We start from the raw sequence: 25201 nt of genomic DNA, 5'->3' as shown, positions 1-25201 counted from the left end.
AATGAGGAAATAGGTGAGTAACTAGGCTCTGGTTCCACACTGATCTATAAGTGACAGGCAGTGTGGGCTATGGAGTGAAAAGTCAGATAGCAGAAGAACTATGGAGGCTTCTAGCTTTTATCAGATTGGGCTGAGGGAGAAACTAAGTCAGCACTGAAAGATCCTTTTACTCCCATGTAAAGCAATCCTAGCTGAAGCCTGATGATATTCTTTGGATCTCCATTTCTTATTTAGTCATCCCAAGTAAAGACTGGCTATAGCCTAACATAGCCTTCTATACAAGGTCAAGGAATTTTTACTTGACCAAATAAAAACTAATCTAAAGTAATTAAAAGCTTAAAGTATAAAAACAATGTGATTCCTTACATTTTGGAAATCCCCCCCTCCACCAGCATGTTTCCAGAAACCCTTCAAATGTATAGAAGCTCAGGTGGTTAAGTGTCTGCCTTCAGCTCAGGTCATGATCCCGGGGTCCTGGAATGAACCCCTGAGACAGGATCCCTGCTCAGCTGGGAATCTGCTTCTCCCTCTCTATCTGCTCCTCCCCCCTCCCGGCCCCCACTCATGCTCTCTCTCTCTCTTTCTCTCTCTCAGAGAAAAAAGAAAGAAAGGAAGAGAAAGGAAGAAGAGTAGCAACTGTAAATACTCTGATTTGATAGGTCTGGATTGGGACTTGGAAAATTTTATCTTTGAAAAAAAAGCTTCTCAAATAGATCTTATCAGTCAGAGTTGGAAAGACAGTTTTCCTAGATAAAGTCCAAATTCCTTACTATGCCTTATATGGTCCTCTATCACCTTGATCCTTGCCTGTCACCCTAGTCCCATTTTCCCATTGTAGTCTGCTTTCCATCTATACCAAACAGCTTGCAATTTCCAGACATATTAGCCTGAGTTGTACCTACCTGCCATGTCTGCCTGTATAATTCAAGAATACAACTTAAAATTGCTGACTAACTCCTTTGGCTTCTTGTCTATTCTATAAGGGCCCCTATGGCAGCATAGGAGCACTTTACATCGGGATCAGAAATATGCCATTTGAAAGTTGCCTGCAGGCTGCAGCTATTGTACCAAGATTGTTGGCAAAATTTAACACTCAGAAAAACTGCTCCTATGTGTGAGGAAAAACACTTTAGCAGAACTTCTGTTTATGCAAAGAAAAGATCCAGATTCTACTCTGAAGGGGAAATGGTGAGTGAAAGGAGAGCTAAAAGCGTGAAGATAATAAGGGCTGTAAGGAATCCTGGTTTTCTGGGGGAAGAGATATTCTGACAAAGACAGCTTCTGACTGACAGAGAGGATAGTCTTGGATTTCAGAGTTCTTAGTGTGTTTCAAGGCAGCAGACTGAATTCTGATCCTAAAGCAGCGGCTCTTAACTCTATTGTCTGACTTGGTGCTGACTGATGGGTCTAAGCCGGAGGGGGTTATTGGAGAATGAAGGAAATTTGAGACTTCCAGGTGCCTCCTGCTTCTTGTCATAAACAACAGTACTAGGAGTATTCAAATAAATATTCACTCTCCTTAAAAACTGTGAAAGGTACGTGTTATTATCATATCTAAAGCCCTTGAAGTTCCCTGGTGTGGAAGATCTAGTAGGATCTGTAAGTACATGATGAATTGGAAGTAGAGACTTGTCATAGGGTGGGTTTGTTTGCATTACTAATCAATAACTTTTATTGAGTGTTGAGTACCCTAGGTACCGGATGTGTCTTGGTCCATGTAATCCTCACTACAACCTATGAAATTAGTTCTATCCTAAAGCGAAATAAGGATGTGGAAATAGAGACATAGAGAATTGAGGGTCAAAACATCCAGCAAGTAGCAGACTGAGTTTTGACTCTTCTCTTAGTCCACCTAGAGCCCAGTCTTTTAAACACCATGTAACTTAATGGAGTGCCTGGGCGGCTCGGTTAGTTGAGTGTCTGCCTTCAGCTCAGATCGTGATCTCAGAGTCTCAGGATCAAGGCCCGTGTAGGATCAAGTCCCAAGCCCCGTGTCTGGCTCCCTGCTCAGCGGGGAGTGTCCATCAGCCCGCTTATGCGTGCGCTCTCTCTTTCTCTCAAATAAATAAAATCTTAAAAAAAAAAAACCCACACACTGTGTAACTTAAAACAATGTAGTCCACGATGGCGAAGGTAAGGAAAACCTACTGAAAAAATTTATTATGAATAATAAAGAAAAGATGATGGGAATAGAAATTTTACCAAGTATACATTTAAGTACATCCCTGGCTACTAAAGCAGCACATATGTGATACAAAACAAAAACAAAAACAAAAAATAAAGGTTTAAAAAAAATAATAATAAAATAAATAAATAAATAAATAAAGGTTTTATTTAGGACCTATTTCAGTAAAAGCAATCTCTTGTTCTCTTTGTGGCCAAGTTGTTTTTTCAGTAATAAATTTATTTTTGATGGAGTCCAATTTCTTCGTGTTTCACCTGTACCTCTATAGATATTCATTTTGTTAAAATATTCCTTGTTCCACTATGTTCCATTTAATGATATTTCTCAGCTTTAAATGTACAGAAACAAAAACAAAAACAAAAACAAACCCTCCTCTACCCAGTTAAGTTAAACTTGGGAGTTTATAGAAGAAACTCTCTTTGGTTCTACTATTCATTTTTCTCTTTTTAGGAAAGGAAATATTTTACCAACATTTTCAAAAAGAATCTACAATGGGATAGAAATTCTGATTTTAAGAAAGGTAAGTACTTTTCCCACTGAAAATAAAAAAGCCCCATAAACATGAGACAGTACTGATAAAGCCACATGATATAAATCCAGGAACATAAAGTGTAGTCACCAAGCTCTTTTAGCATTTCTTTAAGAGATATTCCTATTGAAATACCTATAAGGCAACCTAAAATACCTGAAGGGCTTTTGCTTTTTCAATTGTATGATGCAAATTCAATTTGAATAATATTGCATTATGTTTCACATGAGTTTCAGTGGCTGCCGCTAAGCATTCACAAGGCAGTAAGCTTCATTTTGACAAGGTAGTAAGCTACAGGGTCTACATGTGGTTTTGGTGAAGAAGAACTATTAGAAGGTAAAGGGTTACCAATGGATTTGAACTAATCAAATCAATAAAAGCTATTCATGCCCAACTTAAAACTGCTGGAAAATGGTGTGTAGAGTCCTAAAGAGTAGGATAAGGATAAAGTTTTTTCTATTCCTTACAGACTAAGATGGTGTTGGAGTATTCTCTGCCAGTATAATACTCCGAGGCTTAGCTTTTGGTAATTAAAACCACTCACTCTTATTATTAAAGTTTATCTATATTTGAAATCTGAAGTCAGCTAGCATGAAGAGCTAAATCGTAATTAGTTTAATAAAACTATCCAGGGAGGTTATGTGATCTAGCAGAAAACACGGAAAGTCAGTGAGATGGGTTTTCATCTCAGCTTTGTGACTGAGACCTAACTGTTACTGTATGCCTCAGTTTACCCTCTGTAAAAAGAAGACAATAAACTTCCCTTCTTCACAGTGTGGGCAAGACACCAGTAACTCAGCCCTGCTATCTTTACTAATGTCTGACTAATAGTCAGTGTGTCACTGACAGTATGTTTTCTTCTGCTTCCCCTAATGCTGGTCTCCTAAGTTTTCCCATGGATGCACTGCCTCCCCGTTTGCCTGCATCTTCCCTTTCTGTGTGGGTCAAACTCAAATGCTGGCATGAATCATTTTACTGTTGGGGAAAAAGGTTTGATTTACCTTTCAAGAATTTTGAATTGTTAGTATATGGTCTGAGGCTTGTCCTTGCATCACAGAGCTTAGAGCTTGTCATGTGTTAATGCTTTGGGGGGAAGCTGGACACTCTCAGGTACTGATGCTTCATTAGCTATTTGAGTTCTAATTTTATTATCCTTCCTAATCATGTATGCCCACATTAGTATTAAGATAGATTTGCAATAGATTACCTTCCCAGATAACCAACTGCTGGGCAGATACAGAAGGTAGCTGAGATCACACTGAGTAAAGAGTGGCAAATTTAAGGCAGACATAAATAAAGTAGATGATTAAGAATAGACTTCAATTCTCAGACCAGTCAATAATGGCTCGGTTTTTTAAAATCTCATTTTTATTTCTTTTAGATGTTTTTTAATAAACTTGGATATTAAGTGCCTATAAGCCTCATTAGTGGAAAGATCATTGATTTTGAAGTCTGATTTCAGTTTGAATCTCAGTTTTGTTGTTTATTAGCTATGAGACCTGGACAATCTATTCTTGCTAATTCTCATACCTGCCATTGATGAAGTAAGGATAACAGAAGGCCGTGAAATTTAATGTTGACATATAGAGTACCCGGCACAATGCAAACATCACATTAGTTGCTACCCTACTCCGTCTGCACTCCTATCCCTCACCCCACAACACACTAAGATACCAGGGGAACAAAAATGAATGTGACAGTAGTCACCACACTAAGTTCTTCTAGGGCAGATACTGATACTCTTTCTTTTGTACTTTTGTTTCTTCAGACCCTGGCTCTGTGCTTAGCATATTGTAACCCCAAAAAAATGTTTGTTGAATGAATATGCCCTCTGTATATAGGAACTCACAGTCTATACTGGCTCAAAGTTGACATTCTCAGAAAAGGGTAGGAAAATTAGACTAATAACCACATAGGATGTACCACATGTAAATACCCAGTAGAAAGAGGCAGATAGTGGAAGCTCAGCTTCTCTGAGGACTGGAGCTCAGATAAAGAGACTATAAGAAAGATTAGAAGTTCCTATGAATGAAATAGAAAAAGAATAGGTCGCCCTTTTACACTCTCTGTCAGATCTTCATAAGGCTTCAGGAGAAGAAAGATCTTTTGAATTAAAATTTTGGCCTCCATAGGGGAAGGGCTTTTATTATGAATTTTGGGTCAGTGCTGAGAAAGATGTTTAGGCTAAATAACACCAGACATTGAATCTAGGGAATCAGTGGGCTGGCCCAGTCTTGAAGTAGCCAGGATATATTCTTGAAATGTCCGTAGTCTCAGGCCTCATTTTTCCATTTGTGAATAGAGCCCAATCATTATTCATCATTCATTCAAAGTTATTCCTTCATTATTTAATTCTTCACAATAATTTTCTCCAAAAGTTCAAACGACTTTACCTGTTCAGAGCTCTGAGAGGTTTGGGGTATTTCTTCCAGTTATTAAAGGACTCAGAAGTACCACGGAGAAGACATACTCTGTAAGACTACACCAAGCTTGCCTGCTTTAATTTTTATCAGGATAGGATTTATTTGAAATATGTTAAATAATGTTTGCAAGTGGATTCTGTTATTGTGAAATAAAAATTAGGATTCTTTTCCCATATGGTCCTAGAACATAATTTAGCAAAGCTAAATTATTACTAAATCATTTGAGAATAAAGATGTGACATGTTTAAAACTGGGAGCTATTCCACTTGGTACCTTCTATTATTCATTTTTAAATCATTCTCCAAAGGTTTAGCTTCATATTTTAATCCTTTAACAGGCATGGAGTACAGCACATGCATAGAAGTTGCCCACTTCCTACCACCTTTCCTGCTATTAAGTTGTCTAAGGCACCTTCCTGCTTTATGTGGATTTCTGCAAAACTGTCCTTAATTGGTCTTCTTTTCTCCACCCTTACATCTCCCTAGCCCTACTGCCTTCTCTATGTAGCAAATGGAGAAATAATAACGAATTGTGAGTCATGTCACTCATCTGTTCTAAACCCACAGTGACTTCCCTTTTGGTGCTTCATAAAAAAAAACAAAGGCCTTATGGTGGTCCATATAAGAATGTATATAATCTCCCAACTCGTCTCTGCTATTCCTTCTCCTGTTATTCTCCTTCTCATTCTCTTCATTCCAGCCATACTGGTTTCTTGCTTTTTCACAAAAATGTCATGGATGTTCTCACTTAAGGATTTTGTTCTGGCTGTTCTCTCTGCCAATGATTCTTATTCTTTAGATTTTCATATGGCTCTTACCTTCACTTCCTTCATGTCTTTGTTCAAATGTCATTTTCTGTTTGAGGTCAGCCCTGACTAAAATCTATTTACACCTGCAAACCATGTAACTCTATCCTTCTAAATCTTTGTCCTCAGTACCCTCCATTCTTCCTATTTTGCTGTTTTTTCTTTTTATAGCATTTATCACCTTATAACAAACAAAAATTGTTTTATTTACTATGATTATTATTTATGTCCCTCTAATCTGGCATAAGCTCAATGAAGGCAGAACTTTGATGGCCACTGAATTTTCACTGCCTGTTACAGCTCTTGGCATATCGTAGGTGATCAATAAATATTTTAAATAAATAACACATATTTTAATATTATCTGTGAACATAGTAAATTTACAAGTTGTATAATGCCAATAGTTAAAGAAAAGGACTATATATTCTTTACCAATTGTATGAAACAATAAGTGCATAAAGATCTAGAGAAAGAAGTCAGGGTAAGATCCCTTCTAGTATGTACACTTTACAAAGACTGGGTTTTTTTTGTTTGTTTGTTTACTACTAAGAGATTGAACATACAAATGGAAAATGGTCAGATCATATATAAAAATAGAACTTTGACCTAAAATCTGCAGCAACATACCCAGGGAACCAATCCTCTTATCTATAATAAATAACCCAGGAAGCCAGCTTGCTGTAAGTCAGACTCACAGGAAGCCAGGTTGCTATCTCTAGTGACAGTCTAGGAAGCTAAACAATACCTTCTGCAATCAGTCCCAAATCACCAGGAATTCATTAATAATTCAGAACTTCTCTAATTTTTGTCCTCTTTTCCAACTTAGGAACAACCAGAGAAAGCTAAATATGTACTCCTTTAATCAGTCCCATAGGAAGCCCCACTTCTAGTTAGCCTCCTTTTAGCTTCCCCTTCAAGCAGACCTGAAGCCTTCTCTACCTTCCACTGTAAAGCTTTCCATTTTCCTTTGAATCTCTGCCAAAATGCCAGTGACAGTAGCTGATTCCTTTACTATAGCAAACTCAGGGTAAATAGCATTTGCTTTTCTCATTTGGTTGGTCTTTGTTTAGTATGTCTAGTATGTCCTGAACTCTTAGGAGAAGGTGTAACACATAGTAGGTGTTCAGTGAATATTCATTAAATGAATGAATGAATGGAGACTAATCATCAAGGAAAATTACACTTGCTTTAAAGGAAAAAAAAATAGGAAATTGTTTCCCATGTACACTTACATCTTGATGCTGTTTAGGGCTATCTTAACTTTCTCTTGAAGAAAAAGAAAAAACTGGGCCATAGTAGTAGAAGATAGATCTTTTAATGTGACTCAAGAAAGGATAATAAATATAGCATCTAAGGGTAAGCTTTCTTCTACATTCTGCTCCTTGATTTATCTTTGGTGTCCTGATCTTCAAAGATTCCACTTAGTTTATGTGGTGAAAAAGTATCTCCTCTTTATTTCTTATCCCATCTCTCAGAGGAGTTGTCATGAACTGCACGTGGTCCAGGGTAGCTCAGCAGGAAACTAGAAGGTTAGAGTCAAAACCCCAGTTAGTAGTAGATTGTCACTGTTTGCCTCTAGTCCCTGTATGCCCTAGCCAGAGAAGTGTATAAAAAGGGCGTCTGTGACCATAGTAGGTGGCTGGTAGGAGACTAAGAGACTTCAGAATATTGGCTTCCTTTTTGTCCTCTTCCACTAAAAATACATCTCCTGTTTTTCCTAATAGAATTTATGGAAAGATACAGGGCTCGAAATGGAGAAGGTGACTGGGTGTGAACATTGGGAGCCACTTAAAAAATGTGGTCTATGGATAGCAATCAGAGTTTTGAGAGAAGTTTAGATATAACACAGGAACAGTAGGAAGCAGGAAAACAGTTCTTTTTTTTTTTAATTTTTTTTTTAATTTTTATTTATTTTATGATAGTCACAGAGAGAGAGAGAGAGAGAGAGAGAGGCAGAGACACAGGCAGAGGGAGAAGCAGGCTCCATGCACCGGGAGCCTGACGTGGGACTCGATCCCGGGTCTCCAGGATCGCGCCCTGGGCCAAAGGCAGGCGCTAAACCACTGCGCCACCCAGGGATCCCAGGAAAACAGCTCTTAAAAAAGGAAACAAGACAATATTGTGGTGTTTTAGGAAGACTAGCCTGGAAGCCAATGGCATTTGCCAATAAAATTAAATTGCCAGATTTCAGTAAAATTAAGGTGATGTTACCTCTATTTCATTTATTTTAAATAACTTTCTGGTAACAATTTTGGATCAAGAAATTTCAAATAAAAACAAAAGTAAGTATCTTTTACTTTTAATGTTGATCTATTCTTATTGATTCATTTTGTATCACAATGTAGTTCAATTCATTGGTAATGAATTAGGACAGGCAACTAATGTTATATGCCTAGGAAAAAGTTAAAGTGTATTTTAGGCTATTAAAGAGTTTATGTGGTACACACAGTGAGCTTTTCAAATATTAAACTTAGGTATGTGCCTGTGTGTGTGCACGTGTGTGTGTGTGTGTGTGTGTGAGAGAGAGAGAATGGGAGAGAAAAGGAGAAGAGAGATAGGTGAAAAATGCATCACTGTTTCTTCTGAAAATTCAGAGAAAGTTAATGACAAGTTAATGGCTTAACAGGAAATGGAGTTTCAGATTTGAGAAACCAATATAACTCACCCACCATATCCTTTTATATACACTTAGGAAATGTATGTAACTGAATTTTAGGATCTCTGTTCATATTTTTAAGACACATTTCAATACCAAAATAGAGACAGTAGCTTGCTAAATGCCTCAGCAAATCTAATTGCATTAAGATTTGGAGTTGGATTCAAAAGATAATTACAGGTGGTGATTAACAACTATACTCATAAGTGAACCAGAAACTCAACAAGGTAACTTTCTTTATAAATGTTTTCTGGCAATACTATTATAAAAAGGAACATTAATTCTTTAATCTACTACAGTTGATTTTCAGATATTAAATTGCTGCTCTGAGCTTTTGGGCTCCTGGTAATCAAAATGCTAAGAACTGCAAACAATAGCATTCTCTGTGCCCAGAACCACTCAGCAACTAGTTCTTCTATGATTGAGAAGAGTATTTAAGACTCATTTGTCAATATTCATGGTCAGGCAGCATTAAGTAAAAACATTTTAATGATACTAGAGATTATATTGTAATAAGAATTTCTTGGGAAACCTGAAGTTATGTGTGATATAAAGCCTGTTAAAAAATATAGAGAGCTGGGATCCCTGGGTGGCGCAGCGGTTTAGTGCCTGCCTTTGGCCCAGGGCGCCATCCTGGAGACCTGGGATCGAATCCCACGTCGGGCTCCCGGTGCATGGAGCCTGCTTCTCCCTCTGCCTATGTCTCTACCTCTCTCTCTATCTCTGTGTGACTATCATATATAAACAAAAATTAAAAAAAAAATAGAGAGAGCTGCTATAATATCCTCTACATTTTATTTTTACTTCAACATTTATGCTACACATTTCTAGGGACTTTTGACCAAAAGAACTAGGTTTAAACTAAACCATCTCACCTTCTAGCTGTGTGATCCTGATTATATTCCTTCTTTTATTGAATTTGTTTGTTTTTAAGGGTAAGACCTGTGACCCAGGGCAGTGATAAACATGAAATAAAGCTTTTTTTTTTAAGTACTAAGAGAGTATCTAGTACATAATAGTGTCTTAGCAAATGAACTGAAGAGAGTAAATAATACGAAAATCTGAAAAAAGAATGAGTAATAAAAATAAGTATTTTGTAATGAAAACTGGATAGTGTCAGATTCCCCTACTTTATGACTGTTTTTACTGACACCATCCAAAAGCCTCACACTAACGTTTTAAAGGGCACAATTTTAGGACTCTGTTACTAATTTATGTTCAATCATTTACTAGCTATGTAGACTTGAACACATTTCTTTATTTCATTATCCTTCATTTACCCTGTCTGTAAAAGAGAGATAAAGTCCCTATATACAGCCTTGTAGGATTAACTAATATAAAGCAAAGAAATCACATAATACCATCCTTGGGGCATAGTATTTGCTGAATAAATGTTAGGACATGTTTCCAAGTCTGCAACTTGGGGCATGGTCTTCAAATCAAATATATGCACCTCTTGGGGTATATGAAGTCTTTCTAAAGGTTACATGGGCATAAAGAGTTCATTGAAGTGACCAGACATATCCTGGTCTCTTTATCATAGTCCCCATTTATGCCTATTATTACTAACTTATTGTTAAGTATCACTCCTTCTTATCCTTAAAGTGTGTTGCTTTGATTAATAAATGAATGGTCACTCTGGTTTGAAGAGAATCACCTCCCAAATTCTCAACTTCCCTATGAACTCTTTCTTAAAATAATTTCTCTAAAAATGCTATTGCTAAAAATAATTTATCTAAAAATGGTCAAAGTTATGCCAATTGTTCTTTCCCATATTGCCTTATTAAATCACTCTTCTCTCACTTTATAAAAGTAAAATATACCTTTTCCTTGTCTGAGCTTTTGGAAAGAAAAATTTGAGAGGGCAGAGCAAAGAGGGCTTCGATAAGTGTTATACCCAGATATCCAGTCTATGTCCAGCTTCCAGATTTATCTTTCTTAAAATCGGAACTCAGAGGTCAAATGGCTGTCATAGAGATGTGTATTAAAACATTAACTGAAAATCAAAGCCATACTCTACTTGACTGAAAGTATATTTTATTGGCTAGATAATGAGGATGGGCTTTACCTATTAAATTTATAGCAAACATTTTATAATTTTAATGAGCTAAGTTTGCAATTCAAACCCTTTTGAAATAAATATATTTAAATTACAAGTTAAGTAATTTCTTTAAAAAGTAATGCACTGGAAAATGCATATTGAAATTAACAACATCTTGATATTTTCAACCTTTTCTAAATAGATCATGGTAATTCTAGCAAAAGAATTATAATTAGCAGTCATTTGGTAAGTCCTGATAAAGTTTTTTTGGTGTATTTCCCAGAAACTGAAAAAGTGAATGATTCACAGTGACTGGGTAAGAAATCCTTTAGTGAGTCAGATGGTTTCTACTTTGCTTTAAAAAAAAGAATTGGGTTGCCACTGGTAAATCATTACATATATCTTTTGGTGAATGCTCACTATGTGATTTGTGATATATAACTCTGAACTAATTCAACAATTAGATACTGCTATAAAAAACTTCTTCCATTTTCATCGACTTAATATGTCACTGTTTCTCATTGCCTATATAAATCTGAAATATTATTGTAGTAAGAAGTAACATGTCTTCACAAACTCATAAATTTTAAAAAGCCCCATTATGGGTTGAATTTCCAACAAAAAATTACTTTTCATATTTAATATATTTCTAAAATTAGAAGATAGTCTCACTTGAATGAATTTATATTAGTGATGATTGCAATAGTATAGTCAGAAGATTGAATATATTATTGCAATAAGAAAAAAAGTAAAATATTGTTAACTATTTAAATTATAAAGAAAAATTTTAAATGTATATGTGGGAAGAAGTTTAAAGGTTGTTGATCTAAAGAATCTATCCCTGTCCAACCCCATTTTTGTAACAACTATCCTTAATAATTCATAAACATTATTTTTAAAGAATAAAGTATATGTACTTCATGCATAGCATTTTTACTTCTAAGTGTGCTATTAATTTTGTGATTATAGTACCTAAAGGACCTACAGAAAAAATGGCTAATTCTTTATCATGGCATTTATGATGTTCCTAATCCTATCTTAATTTTTCTCAACTTTCCCTTCATTGTTTTGCAATACAAATGCTAGGGGCCCTCTTAAACTCACTATAGATTGGCCCACTGCCTTTGTCTTTCTATTGGTCATTATTAGAATTCTATTTGCCACTTGCTCTATTCAAAGCCTCCTCTCATTACCACACAACCTTAGTCTCACCTTCTTTTTTTTTTATTTTTTTATTTTTATTTATTTATTTATGATAGTCACAGAGAGAGAGAGAGAGGCAGAGACATAGGCACAGGGAGAAGAAGCAGGCCCCATGCACCGGGAGCCCGACGTGGGATTCAACCCCGGGTCTCCAGGATCGCGCCCTGGGCCAAAGGCAGGCGCTAAACCGCTGCGCCACCCAGGGATCCCTAGTCTCACCTGCTTAATAAGACCTGTTCCCACCAATTTCTCTTCTGGGTCATTCATTTTATCTTCAAATGTCCTGCATTCATATTTCTCTATTTCACTTATGCACATCTTGAAAAACAATAAAATTCTCACACATACATTCTTCCTCCGATCCTACCAAGCATCTCATGTTCCAACTATGTAAAGATACAAGCTATTATTTCTCTAATAAAACATTGTTTCCTCCATCTAAAATGCCCTTTCCCCAATGCCATATGAATTCACTGATATGCAGAATCTATAAAAGCAAAACAAATGAATAAACAAATATATAGAAAGCAGATTCAGATCTATAAATACAAAGAACAAACTGATGATTGCCAGAGAAAGAGTTGGGGGGAATGAATGAAGGAGAGTGGGAGATACAGGCTTCCAGTTATGGAATGAGTAAGTCAAGGGAATAAAAGGCACAGAGTAGGGAATATAGTCAATGATATTCTAATAGCGTTGTATGATGACAGATGGTAGCTACACTTGTAGTTGAATCACTATGTTGTACACCTGAAACTAATGTAATATTGTGTGTCAACTATACAAAAATTAAAAAAAAAAATAAGGGCGGCCCAGGTGGCGCAGCGGATTAGTCCCGCCTGCAGCCCAGGGCGTGATCCTGGAGACCCGGGATCGAGTCCCACGTCAGGCTCCTGCATGGACGGGAGCCTGCTTGTCCCTCTGCCTCTCTCTCTCTGTCTCTATGAATAAATAAATAAAATCTTTAAAAAAATAAATTAAAAAAATAAACGTGGTATAAAGAGGCAAAGAAAAAAACCATACAAGATATTAATATTATTTTACTAATCAATAAATACCTGTATTAGGTTAAAAAAAAATACCCTTTCCCTCTGATTTCCATTGCTCCAGCTATCAAAATTTCCATTCATTCTTTTTATTTTTTTTAAGATTTTATTTATGTATTCATGAGATACACAAAGAGAGAGAGAGGTAGAGACACAGGCAGAGGGAGAAGCAGGCTCTATGCAGGGAGGCCGACGTGGGACTGGATCCGGGGTCTCCAGGATCAGGCCCCGGGCTGAAGGCGGCGCTAAACCACTGAGTCACCCGGGCTGCCCACCATTCATTCTTTAAAGTCTAGTTCAAATATTACCTATTTTGAGAAGACCTCCTGGATCCTCCAAAGTTTTGAGTCCCACATTTATGATCTCATTGAATAAATTAATATTTGTATAACTTATGATATATGATATCTATTTATTTATATTATTTCCCTCTCCAATCAGAATACCAAAAAAAGTATTTTTTTCAAAAAGAAAGTATTAATAAATAATTATGAAGTAAAATATCTTATGACCCTGATCATTGAGCATAGTTTGAATCAGATAGTAGGAACTAACTGGATACTTATTGAATTAATATCTCTCTGGCAAATAGTAATTAACTGAATGAATAAATATTTTGTTGTGTATTTATCCCTAGCATATTAACTAGTAAATATGAGCAACAAAAATATTGAGCTCTATCTAATGATACATATAGAAATTTAAATCAGGAGAACTTCTGATTATCTCACTAATTTCAAATTATTGGGAGCATCCAAACAACATTATATGAATACAGTGAAATTAATTAAAAATAACAACAAAATATAAATAAAAAAAATTATCTTTAAAGTTAAGAAAAGTTTTAATTTGGGAATGCCTGGGTGGCTCAGCAGTTGAGCATCTGCCATTGGCTCAGGGAGTGATCCCAGTCCAGGATTGAGTTCCACACTGGGCTTCCTGTAAGGAAGCTACTTTTCCCTCTGTTTATGTCTCTGCTTCTCTCTGTGTCTCTCAGGAATAGATAAATAAAATCTTAAAAAAAAGAAAAGTTTTAATTTATGAATTAAAGATCATAATGCAGAGTAGTAAATATTTATATGCAAACTATAATAAAAAGGCTATATATAAAAATCTATGGGATACAATCAAAACAATTCTTATAGGGAAATACAGAGCCTTAATGCTTATGTTACAGGGGGAAGTCCAAGATGGCAGCATAGTAAGACCTTGAATTCACTTCCTCCCTCAGACACATCAAATTTACAGCTATATATGGAAAAATGTCCTCTTAAAAAGAACTGAAAAGTAGTGAACTATTCCTCTATAGGAAAGGATAAGTGGACCACACTGAAACAGGAACATAGTCTGAAAAAAACCTACTCCAACCATGATGGCAAACCATAATAGGGAGGGATCTCACAAGTCTAAAGTTTCTACCAGAGAAGGGAGGGACTTAGGATCTACACTGGAGATACAAGCATCCAAAACATCTGGCTTAGAAAACTAACAGGGCTTACCTCTAAGAGACCCTGTAGGGAACTGAGATACTCCTATTAAAGGACTATCATGCACTGTCACTTGCCCTGAGACCCAGAGCAAAAACAACATTTTGAAAAACATCTAAGCTATATATAAAGGAGACTCATTTGCTAATCCTAAAGCATCTGCCATTTGATAATTTCTCCAGAGGTAGAGGTGCCAGTGAGTACCATTTTTACATTCTCCCTCTGCCCTGCTAATTCCAGCTAGTATGAGCAGATGGGATATTCCCCCATCTTGCTAAGGCCAGTGGGGATGAGCAGCTGCACCATTGTCCTGCTGCTGTGCTGGAGCTGAGGATCTCATGGAGACACAACACTTTCCTGTCACCTTGCTGAAACCAGCAGGTGTGCACAACCAAGGCATTCTCCCAGGCCCTTGCTAAAGCTGGCAGGCATGCCCTAACCCACAAGCTAAAACTGGTAGATGCATGCAGTCCACACAGGGAATATCCCTTAATTGCCTGGCCTTGTGGCCAGGAGGGCTTGTGTTCTTGGGCTTAATGAAACTATAATAATTGGAAAGGAGTTCTTGGTAGGCTTCTATACACAGGGTACTGCACAGAGTGTAAAATGAAGCACATTCCCAGTCTTCTTGTGAAAAAGGCCTATTTACTTATCCTGGTGCTTCAGCCTGAGGAACAGTCTTCAGGTTTTCCACACATCTAGAGACTACAGTGGAGCTCTCAGGGAACATTGTCAAGGAAACACCATCTTTGTATTCTCCCCTGGTCTCACTACAGTTCACTTCCCAGAAAGGAGCTTATATACACATTTGGAACCCTAAGTTTTCCATCTGTCAGCTAGGGAACAGTTCAGATCTCCTGGTCTAGAGGCCAACAGGGCTTATAATTGTGACCCCACAGAACTATATGCATTTACATATTTTAAAAGCTGATGCCTGAGGGTCTGGCTTCTAATCATGAAATTAGGTACTGACAGAGTCCATTCCTCTTAGAAAATATGGGTCTTGGCACACTCTCAACAAGGACTTGTCCAGAATAAATCAGGCTGCTTAGACAACCACAAAGATTTGAGAGACAACTAAGAGCTAGGGAAATTTGAACAATGAGTTTCATCACCTACATGAGCCCAGTCCTTCAAGACCAGGAGAGGTGACTGCTTTGCCTAATACACAGAAACACACGTAGAGTGAGTAAAGCACACTGAGAAAATAGATGAATATGATCCAAACAAAAGAACAAAATAAGATGTCAGAAAAGACTTCAATGAACTCAATATAAAAAAATCTACCTGATAAAGAACTTAAAGTAATGGTCATAAAGATGTCCACCAGACTTTGGAGAAGAGTGGATGAACATAGTGAGAACTTAAACAAGGAGAGAAAATAGAAGAAAGTACCAAACAGAAGTATAGGGATAAAGAATACAATCACTAAACTGAAAAATATACTAGAGGGGTTCACTAGCTGACTAGAAGCTACAGAAGAATGGATCAGTAATCTAGAAGATGGAGCAGTGGAACTCATACAGAGCAGCAAAAAAAGAAAAAGGATTTTAAAAAGTGAAGATAGCTAAGGGGCCTACAGAACATCAAGAAGGATGAAATCTGTGTTGCAGGGGACCGAGAAAAAGTAAGAGAAAGAGGCATAAAACTTACTTGAAGAAATAATGGCTCAAGATTTCCTTAACCTGAGGAAAGAAACAGGCATGCATCCAGGAAGCCCTCAGAGTTCCAAACAAAATAAACCAGTCAGATCCACACAAAGACACATTACAGTTAAACTGTCAAAAGTTAAAGATAAAACCTTAAAAGCAAGCAAGAGAAAAATAACTTCTTGCATACAAAGGAACCCCCATAAGACTATCAGCAGATTCTTTAGCAGAAACTTTGCAGACCAAAAGAGAGTGGCATGACATACTCAAAGTGCCAAAAGCAAAAACTTACCAGCCAAGAATATTTTACCTGGCAATGTCGTCATTCAGAATTAAAGAAGAAGTAGGGTTTTTCAGACAGACAAAGCTAAAAGGATTTCACCACCACTAAACTAGTCTTACAAGAAATGCTAAAGGGAATTATTTATTTTTTAAGGGAATTCTTTAATAGAAAAGAAAAGACATTAATTAGTAACAATAAAAAATATAAAAGTAAAAATCTCAAAGGTAAAGGTATATATATAATAAAGTTAGTGGATTAATCACTTATAAAGCTAATATAAAGGTTAAAAGACAAAAGTAGTAAAATGAACTAAAGTAATTAGTTAAGCAATACTCAGAATTTAAAAAAGATGTAAAATGTGACATGAAACAAAATGTGGGGGGAGGCGGTAAAATGTAGTTTTAGAATGCTTGCAAGTTTAAGTAAACAACTTAAAATAGACTTTTTATATATGGGATGTTATAGGTGAGCCTCATGGTAACTACAAAAGCAAAAACCTATAGTAGAGACACAAAAGATAATAAAAAAGCTATCTAAACATATCACTAAGGAAAGTTATCAGACCACAAGACAAGAGGGCAGGAGAAGAAAGGAACAGAGACAAACTACAGAAACAGCCAGAAAACAATTAAGAAAATAGCAACAAGTACATAGCTACCAATAATCACTTTAAATGTAAACGGACTAAATTCTCTAATCAAAAGGCATGGACTGAATGAAAAAAATAAAAACAAGACTCATCTGTATGCTACTTATAAAAGACTCACTTCAGATATAAGGGCATACAGACTGAAAGTGAAGGGATGGAAAAATTATTCCATACAAAGGGAAACAAAAATAAAACTGGTGTAGCTACATCAGACAAAATACACTTTAAAACAAAGACTGTAATAAAAGACAGTACATATGATAATGAGCTAAGTATATAATTTAAGGAATTAGAAATTAATAGAAAAAAGCACATGAAAGAAAATAACAAATACAAGATTTGAAATTAATGAATAAGAAAATATAGAAAAGATCAGCAAAACTCACAAAATAATGAAATTGCCATCTTTGTGAAAAGATAAAGAAAACACATTTTTAAAATATTAAGATCAAAGAAAACAAAAAATGTGTATGCTGTGACAAGATATGGAATATTATGAACATTATCTGTCAATAAATTTTAAGTCATAGATGAGATATACACATTTTTAGAAAAAGAGAACTGCTAAACTTAATTCAAGAAATAAATATTTGCAGCATTTTTATAGAACTAGAACAACAACAAAGAACCCCTAAAATTTATATGCAACCACAAAAGACCCTGAATAGCCAAAGCAATTTTGTACAAGAAAAAGCTGGATATATCACAATTCCAGAGTTCAGTTTGTATTACAAAGCTGTACAAATCAAAACAATATGGTAGTAGCACAAAAATAGAAGTAGAGATCAATAGAACAGAAAAAAAAAACCCCAGAAATAAACCCACAATAATGTAGTCAACTAATCTTCAACAAAGGAGGAAAGAATATTTAAAGTAAAAAAGACAGTCTCTTCAACAATAGTGTTCTGAAAACTGGTAAGCTACATGCAAAAGAATGACACCGGACCACTTTCTTACACCATAGACATAAATAAACTAAAAATAGATTAAAGACCTAAATGTAAGACCTGAAACTATAAAAATCCTAGAAGTCAGAACAGGCAATAAAGTCTCTGACATTAGTAATGGTTCTAGATATGTCTCTTGAGACAAGGGAAATAAAAGCAAAAATAAACAGTTAGGACTACATAAAAATAAAAAGCTTCTGCACAGTGAAAGAAACAATCAACAAAACCAAAAGGCAATCTACAGAATGGGAGAAGATATTTGTAAATAACATATCTGATAAAGGATTAGTATCCAAAATATATAATGAACATATACAACTCAACATCCAAAAAACAAATAATCCAGTTAAAAATGAGAAGACATGAACAGACATTTATTCAAAGAAGACATCTAGATCGCACATGAAAAGATGCTCAACATTCATCATCAGGGAAATGCAAATCAAAACTATAATTAAATATTAACTCATACCAGTCAGAATGGCTAAAATCAAAAACATAAGAAACAGCAAATGTTGGCAAGGATGTGGAGAAAAAGGAACTTTCTTGCACTGCTGGTGGAGATACAAATTGATACAGCCACTATGGAAAACAGTATGGAGGTTCCTCAATAAGTAAAAAATAGAACTACCTTATAATCCAGTAATTGCACTACTGGGCATTTACTCAAAAATACAAAAATATTAATTCAAAGGGATACATGTCTATAGCAGCATTATTTACAATGGCCAAATTATGGAAGCGGCAGGTGTCCTTCAATAGATGAATGGATAAAGAAGATACAGTATATGTGTGTGCATATGTGTGTGTGTATATATATACACACATATACATTGTGTGTGTGTATACACATATACATTATATATACACACATATACATACACACTCATGCAATATATATATATAATATTATATATATATATGTATATATATAATATATATATACCGTGAAGAAGGCAGCCCGAGTCATCATCGAGGAGTACTACACGCGCCTGGGGAACGACTTCCACACCAATAAGCGCGTGTGCAAGGAGATTGCCATCATCCCCAGCAAGAAGCTCCGCAACAAGATCTCAAGCTATGTCACACATCTGATGAAGTGGATTCAGTGGGGCCCGGTGAGAGGCATCTCCATCAAGTTGCAAGAGGAGGAGAGAGAAAGGAGGGATAACTATGTGCCCGAGGGCTCAGCCCTGGATCAGGAGATCATTGAGGTAGATCCTGACACTAAGGAGATGCTGAAACTCTTGGACTTTGGAAGCCTGTCCAACCTGCAGGTCACTCAGCCTACAGTTGGGATGAATTTCAAAACATCATGGGGAGCTGTTTGAATCTTTCTGCTGTGCTGTAATATCTTCAATAAACCTTGGACAAAAAAATGTACATATATTTTACACACACATATATATGTGTGTATTGCATGAACATGGATAGAGCTAGAAAGTATAATGCAAGCAAAATAAGTCAGTCACAGAAAGACCGATACCATATGATTTCACTCATTGGTTGAAATTAAGAAACAAAACAAGTGAGCAAAGGAAAAGAGAGAGAGAGAGAGAGAGAGAGAGAGAGAGAGACAAGCCAAGAAACAGACTCTTAACTATAGAGAACAAACTGATGATTACAAGAAGGCAGGTGGGTGGGGGGATGGATGAAATAATTGACAGAGGTTCAGGAGTGCACTTTTGATGAGCACCAGGTGGTGAGTGGAAGTGTCGCTACATTGTATACCTGAAACTAATATTACACTGTATGTTAACTATACTGGGATTAACATTTTAGAAAAAAAAGTACAAATAAATGCATAAATAAATAACTGGGGCTTACATTGTCGGACTCTGTTATTATTATTCACAGTTGATTCATACAGTACACTAGGACTATATTTTCTTTTACTTTTTTGTTTTCTTAATCACAGTCTCATTTTTCTTTAGTTTGCTTTGTTTTTTGTGAAATTTCTAATTCATCTCTGACCTCAAATAAAAATGCAAATAACTTTAAGAAAAAGATATATCTGGATGGTCCTATACTTTTTAAAGAAATTTAGTCACCAGCTAATCTCCCAAAGCAAAATCAAGGACAAATGTGGCTTTCCGAGAGGATTCTACCAAACGTTCAAGAAACAAATAATCCTAACATTGAACAAACTGTTACATAAAAGTGAAAAAGAAGGAATTTTGCCAAATATAATAGTTAATAAATGCAAAACAATATATGATTTGTATATACATATATATATATTTGTAAAGCATAGTAATAACCATCTGTGAACATATCACTGCACTTAAGGCCTTGAAGCATTCCAATACTGTGTACCAATGCTGTGTACTTAATGCTCCTATCCTGGCCTATCCGGTTGTCTCTTTAAGAGTTAAAGAGAACCCTGAATTTTGTATTTTCATAACAGATTTTTAAAATTTGGGCACTTAGTAAAACACACAGATCTTAATACATTTTGACAAATTATCATACATATGTAAATAAGATAATTCCATTACACTAAATAATTCCCCCTCCTCCCACCAAGGTAACCGTTGTTCTCTACTTTCCTGATTTCTATCACCAGAACTTAGTTTTGTCTGTTTTTGACCATTACATAAGTTGACTTATACAGCATGTATTCTTGTGGGCATGTGTTTCTTTTGATCCATCCATCTTATCACAGTAATTCATTCTTTATTGCTGAGCAATATCCCAGTGTATAAATACACCAGTTTGTTTATATATTTTCCTGTTGATGGAATCTCAGACTGTTTCCAGTTTGAAGTTGTTATAATAGACATATAATATGACAAAAATATTGCTCAGCAAAACCAAAAATAATATAAACACTCTTACATACACTTTTGTGGACATATTTTAATGTTACTTGTGTAAATACTTTGACATAGAATTGGGTAGGTGTATCTTCTTTATTATAAGAAGCTTCCAAACTGTTTTCCAAAGTGGTTTTACCATTTTACACTCATACTAGAAATTTATGAGGTTTTTAGTTGCTCCTCTTGCAAAATGAACTTTGAATGTTGCCAGTCTTCTTAATTTTAGCCATTTAAGAGTGTGAGAACTGGTTCCCACTAGAGTTTGTCTTTGCAGTTTCTTAATAAATAAGGTTGAACAACTTTTTATGTGCTTAAGTGACTTGGAAAAAAGATAGTTTCTGAAAGAAAGCTTTGCTCATTTTGAATCTACAATTTAAAACATAATCCTGAACATTTGGGGATTTAAAAAGTGGCTTCTAGCTTGTCTTAATTAGTTTTTTAAAAATCTACTGATTGCTAAGTATAAGACATTCCTTTCTCCTCTCTTCAAAATAAGGAAGTCCCATTGAAATATACAAATCACTTGGATCATGATGTGAGGGAAAGCTTCACATGCAAACAAAAAGGAATTAATAAACTTTAAATTGTACTCAGCATGACCAGTTTTATAGTAATACTCCATCATGTGATTTGAAAGATTTTGTAAACAGAATGATACATAACTATCTCCAAAGACAAGCTGATGGGTTAGATTACAAATTCACTTAAAATGAATAGAGCTCTTGTTTTTATTGGGTTATTAAGACTAATAAAGCCTATGTAAATTTAAAATGAGAAAATTCAGGGGTGCTAGGGTGGTTCAGTTGGTTAAACAGCTGCCTTCAGCTCAGGTTATAATCCCACAGTTCTGGGATTCAGCCCTACATCAAGCTCCCTGTCCAACGGGGAGCCTGCTCCACCCTTCTGCTTGCTCGCGGACGCTCTCTCTCTCTTTCTTTCAAATAAAGAAAGAAAGAAAAGAAAAGAAAAAGAAAATTTACAAACTTTCATAAATCTGAAAAAGAAACTTTGAGTACTTGTTGGGCTATGTAACCAAAAAGGAAAAAAAAAAAAAAGAGAGAGGGAGAACTTTAAAATAAGGACTTTGATAGTTTACAAAATAAGAAGCATTGAAATGTGGTTGATATCAGACAAATATTAAGGGGATTTTTTTTCCCAACTAAGAACTTCAGAATTTTTAAATACACCTCAAGGGTGAAATCTGGGGACCCCTGGGTGGCGCATTTGGTTTTGGCTCAGGTCATCATCTCAGGGTCATGATGTAGAGCCTTATGTCAGGCTCCACACTCAGCATGGAGTCAGTTTGTCCCTCTTCTCTGCTCTTCCCCCTGCTTGTATTCCCTCTCTCTTTCTCTCAAATAAATAAATAAAATCTTTTTTTAAAGGTGAAATCTGATTACAATCTAGAATTTAGTTAATAGTAATGTACCAGTGTTCATTACTAAGTTTTGACAACTGAAGCAAAGCTATGTAAAATGTTAGCAGTAAAGGGAACTGAGTGAAAGGTGTACAGGAACTCTTTCTACAATAGGATTCAACTTTTCTGTAAATCTAAAACTATTCCAAAATAAATGGTTTATTTAAAAATATATATACTTAGAAAGAGATAAAGCAAATATGGCAAAATGTTAACAATTGGTATATCTAAGTGTCAGTTTTATATGGATGTTTACTAGCCAATCCTTTCAACTTTTCTGTATATTTAAAATTTGTCACAATAAAGTAATAAAAGAAAAAAATCACATTAGGTAAAAACAAAACAAGATGCAACAATTAAATATATGTATTTAGTATATAAATGTTGAAAATAGTTAAGAAAATATTCCTTATCTAGAACAAATTATACTGATTTAATAATTTTGATTTAAATAATATATGCCACCTCCTTGATGTCATTACACTGTGAAAAAAAATGTTAACCTATTTTTTTATTTTGCTTAATTTAGTAATGTTTTAACTTATATAAGACGTATTTATTTGTTCATAAAAAGCTTATTTCTTTTGAAATTTCTAATTTCCAAACTGATTTTATGAATCAAATACTTTATAATTATTTTCACAAAATGTTTAGGGAATATTTAAATACACAACTAAACTAAATTATAATAACATTTTCTAAAATAGTTTATTCTTTAAACTTACTATGCTACAAATCAATGTTAGTGCAATGTTAGTCCAAATACACTAAAATTTGCTAAAAATAGGCTAAAAATTTTATATAGTAACAAGTGGCTATCAGCTAGTAGATTTAAAAGGATATAAAATACTTTATATTAATGTACATGTTTCTTACTAATATTCACAAATGTAAAAAGCATACAAATAACTATGTCGTGATTCAGTCCACAATAATGTTACATATCTAACTACCTCAACTCCCTCAAGTCAATGGATTGAAAGAATAAATATTTATTTCCTTGCTTATATGTCTGTGGGTAGTCTGCACATTAGCTGGCCTGGGCTGGACTTCCAGCTCTGGGATTTAGGCTCTAGACTTTGTGGTGCAAATGTATTTCTTCTAGGGTATAGGCAGAAGGGCATCAACTACCTGGGTCACGTTTCTCTAATGGTAGATCACTGGAGCATAAAGGACACGCCCTGTTATGAAAGAACATTTCAAGCCTCTGCTCACCTCATAGTCACTAACATCCCAATGGCCAAAGCCAGGCAAATGGCCAATCCCAAATGAAGGGGCAAAGAAACACACTTCATCCACCATGAGGCCATGGCAAGTGTGTGAAAGTAAAATAATACAACAGAGCAGTGAAGGATTAGGACCAATAACAGTCTACCTTATGTAGGCATGTATAATGGTGTGCAGTGTTTTCTGGAACTTTGCTACTCTGCTAACATGTTTGTATGTGACAGATGGTTCTAAGTTTATTCCCTAGTAGCCTTTGGTCTGTGACAGAAGTCAGCAACTTTGCTTGAGTTGAAACTAACAGGGTGACTGAGATTCTAATAAATTAAAAAACTGCAAAGAAACATAAAGTTCATGGAAAATAATGGGTTTGATTTTTGTCTAGGAAGGAGAAAAAAGGGTAAATAAGTAAAATGGTTGGTTACAGTAGAATATGAAAGACAATAAGACAAATTGAGGCTTAATAGTAAAATTTAGAATGTCTGAGGTAAAGTGAACTATCTTTGTCTTGGTTTATAGTACCTGCAATTGTGAGTTTAAAATGAACAATAAAATGTATTCAACTTTGACAAAGTGTTAATGATCTTATTTTAAGAAAGTTTTGGTTCTCACTCACAACTAGTATCATTATTTCCTTCCTTCATCATCCTTCCCCTAACATGTTGCCTGCTCCTGGGTGACGCATCATTCCTTATTGGTTCTCTTCATCCTGACTATACCTCCACATACGGTACTGTCATTTAATTTTTTACAGTTTGAACCCTTTAGAGAGTGACATCTGTTTCCTTGTGGGATCTTAACTGATATGCATTTATTTCTTTGTTTTGTTTTAGATTAGCACATGTTAATGTTTAGGTGTTACTTTATCCATTGCGGCTAGTTGTCTAAAGTATAAGAAAAAGTTCAAAGTGTAATCTAATGTTATCTTTTAAATTAAAAAATTATATCCTTAGATATTATTTTGAGACATATATCTATTTAATAAAAAGCTTCTCAATGCCTTTTTTTCCCCATCTTGTCACATGGAATGGTATTTCTGAGGAAAGAAACATGTTAAAAATGACTCACCTTTTTTTTTTCAGAAAAACAAATAAAACTCCCAGTTTCCTCACAATTTTGGATCTTTTAATGAATGTACTACTAACCTAATCCCTTTCTTTGCAATGTATCTCTCTAGTCTCGTACATTATGGTATTTGGTAAGAGGGGCCCATAGAAATACTCAGGCTTGATGGAAAGAGAAATCACACTTACTAAGCTTGCAGTTTCACACATTTTGTGAAAACTCTCAGACCTAAAGCTAGCACTGTTCTTAGGCATCCATGTCTATGGCGCAGAATATATTTCTGCATTTCTAGAAGATGCTTTGATAGACCTTCACTCCCTTGCTTTGGAGAAAGAAGTCCTTAAGAGGAATATTTCTTGAGATCATTGCTATCTGTCAGTTGGAAACACAAAAGACTAATGAGCAACCCTAATTTTCACAAATTAACACAGTGGGAAGGGCATAACTTCATAACGTAAATGAACCTGGGTTCAAAACCAACTGGAACAAGTTACTTGTTGGAGGCCATAGGGGGAACATGAGCTCTGCTTGACTCCAGCCTTATTGGCAATAAGAGGCTCCTCACCTTCTCTCTTGCACCTTGGAACTTACCTTCTACCTACCATTATTGTAACTAGAGTTATTGCAAGAACACACCTTTGAGAGAATGGATGAGCTGGATGGATGAGGACAAGCCTCATATGCAAACTCCCTTCTTATTAAAACCCTCGCCTACCAGTTTGGGGTGATCTGCTTCTCTCTTCCATTCTCCTTATACTCTGTGTGCCGGGCTA

The 25201-nt window shown here is 35.5% G+C and overlaps 1 protein-coding gene across 1 annotated transcript; it reads left to right on the top strand.

Moving 5' to 3' along the window:
* The first annotated feature begins 2124 nt into the window (after positions 1 to 2124).
* LOC119867231 (40S ribosomal protein S17-like) lies at positions 2125 to 19277 on the top strand. Its single transcript, XM_038582457.1, has 2 exons — positions 2125 to 2133; positions 18845 to 19277. The coding sequence occupies exons 1-2, from the start codon at positions 2125 to 2127 to the stop codon at positions 19232 to 19234; spliced, it is 399 nt and encodes a 132-aa protein (XP_038438385.1). The 3' UTR covers positions 19235 to 19277.
* The last annotated feature ends 5924 nt before the right edge of the window (positions 19278 to 25201 follow it).

Source organism: Canis lupus, chromosome 32 (genome assembly GCF_011100685.1).
Source record: "Canis lupus familiaris isolate Mischka breed German Shepherd chromosome 32, alternate assembly UU_Cfam_GSD_1.0, whole genome shotgun sequence".
Taxonomy (NCBI): domain Eukaryota; kingdom Metazoa; phylum Chordata; class Mammalia; order Carnivora; family Canidae; genus Canis; species Canis lupus.
The sequence above is the reverse complement of the archived record's forward strand: the minus strand, read 5'-3'. Positions and strand labels throughout refer to the sequence as shown.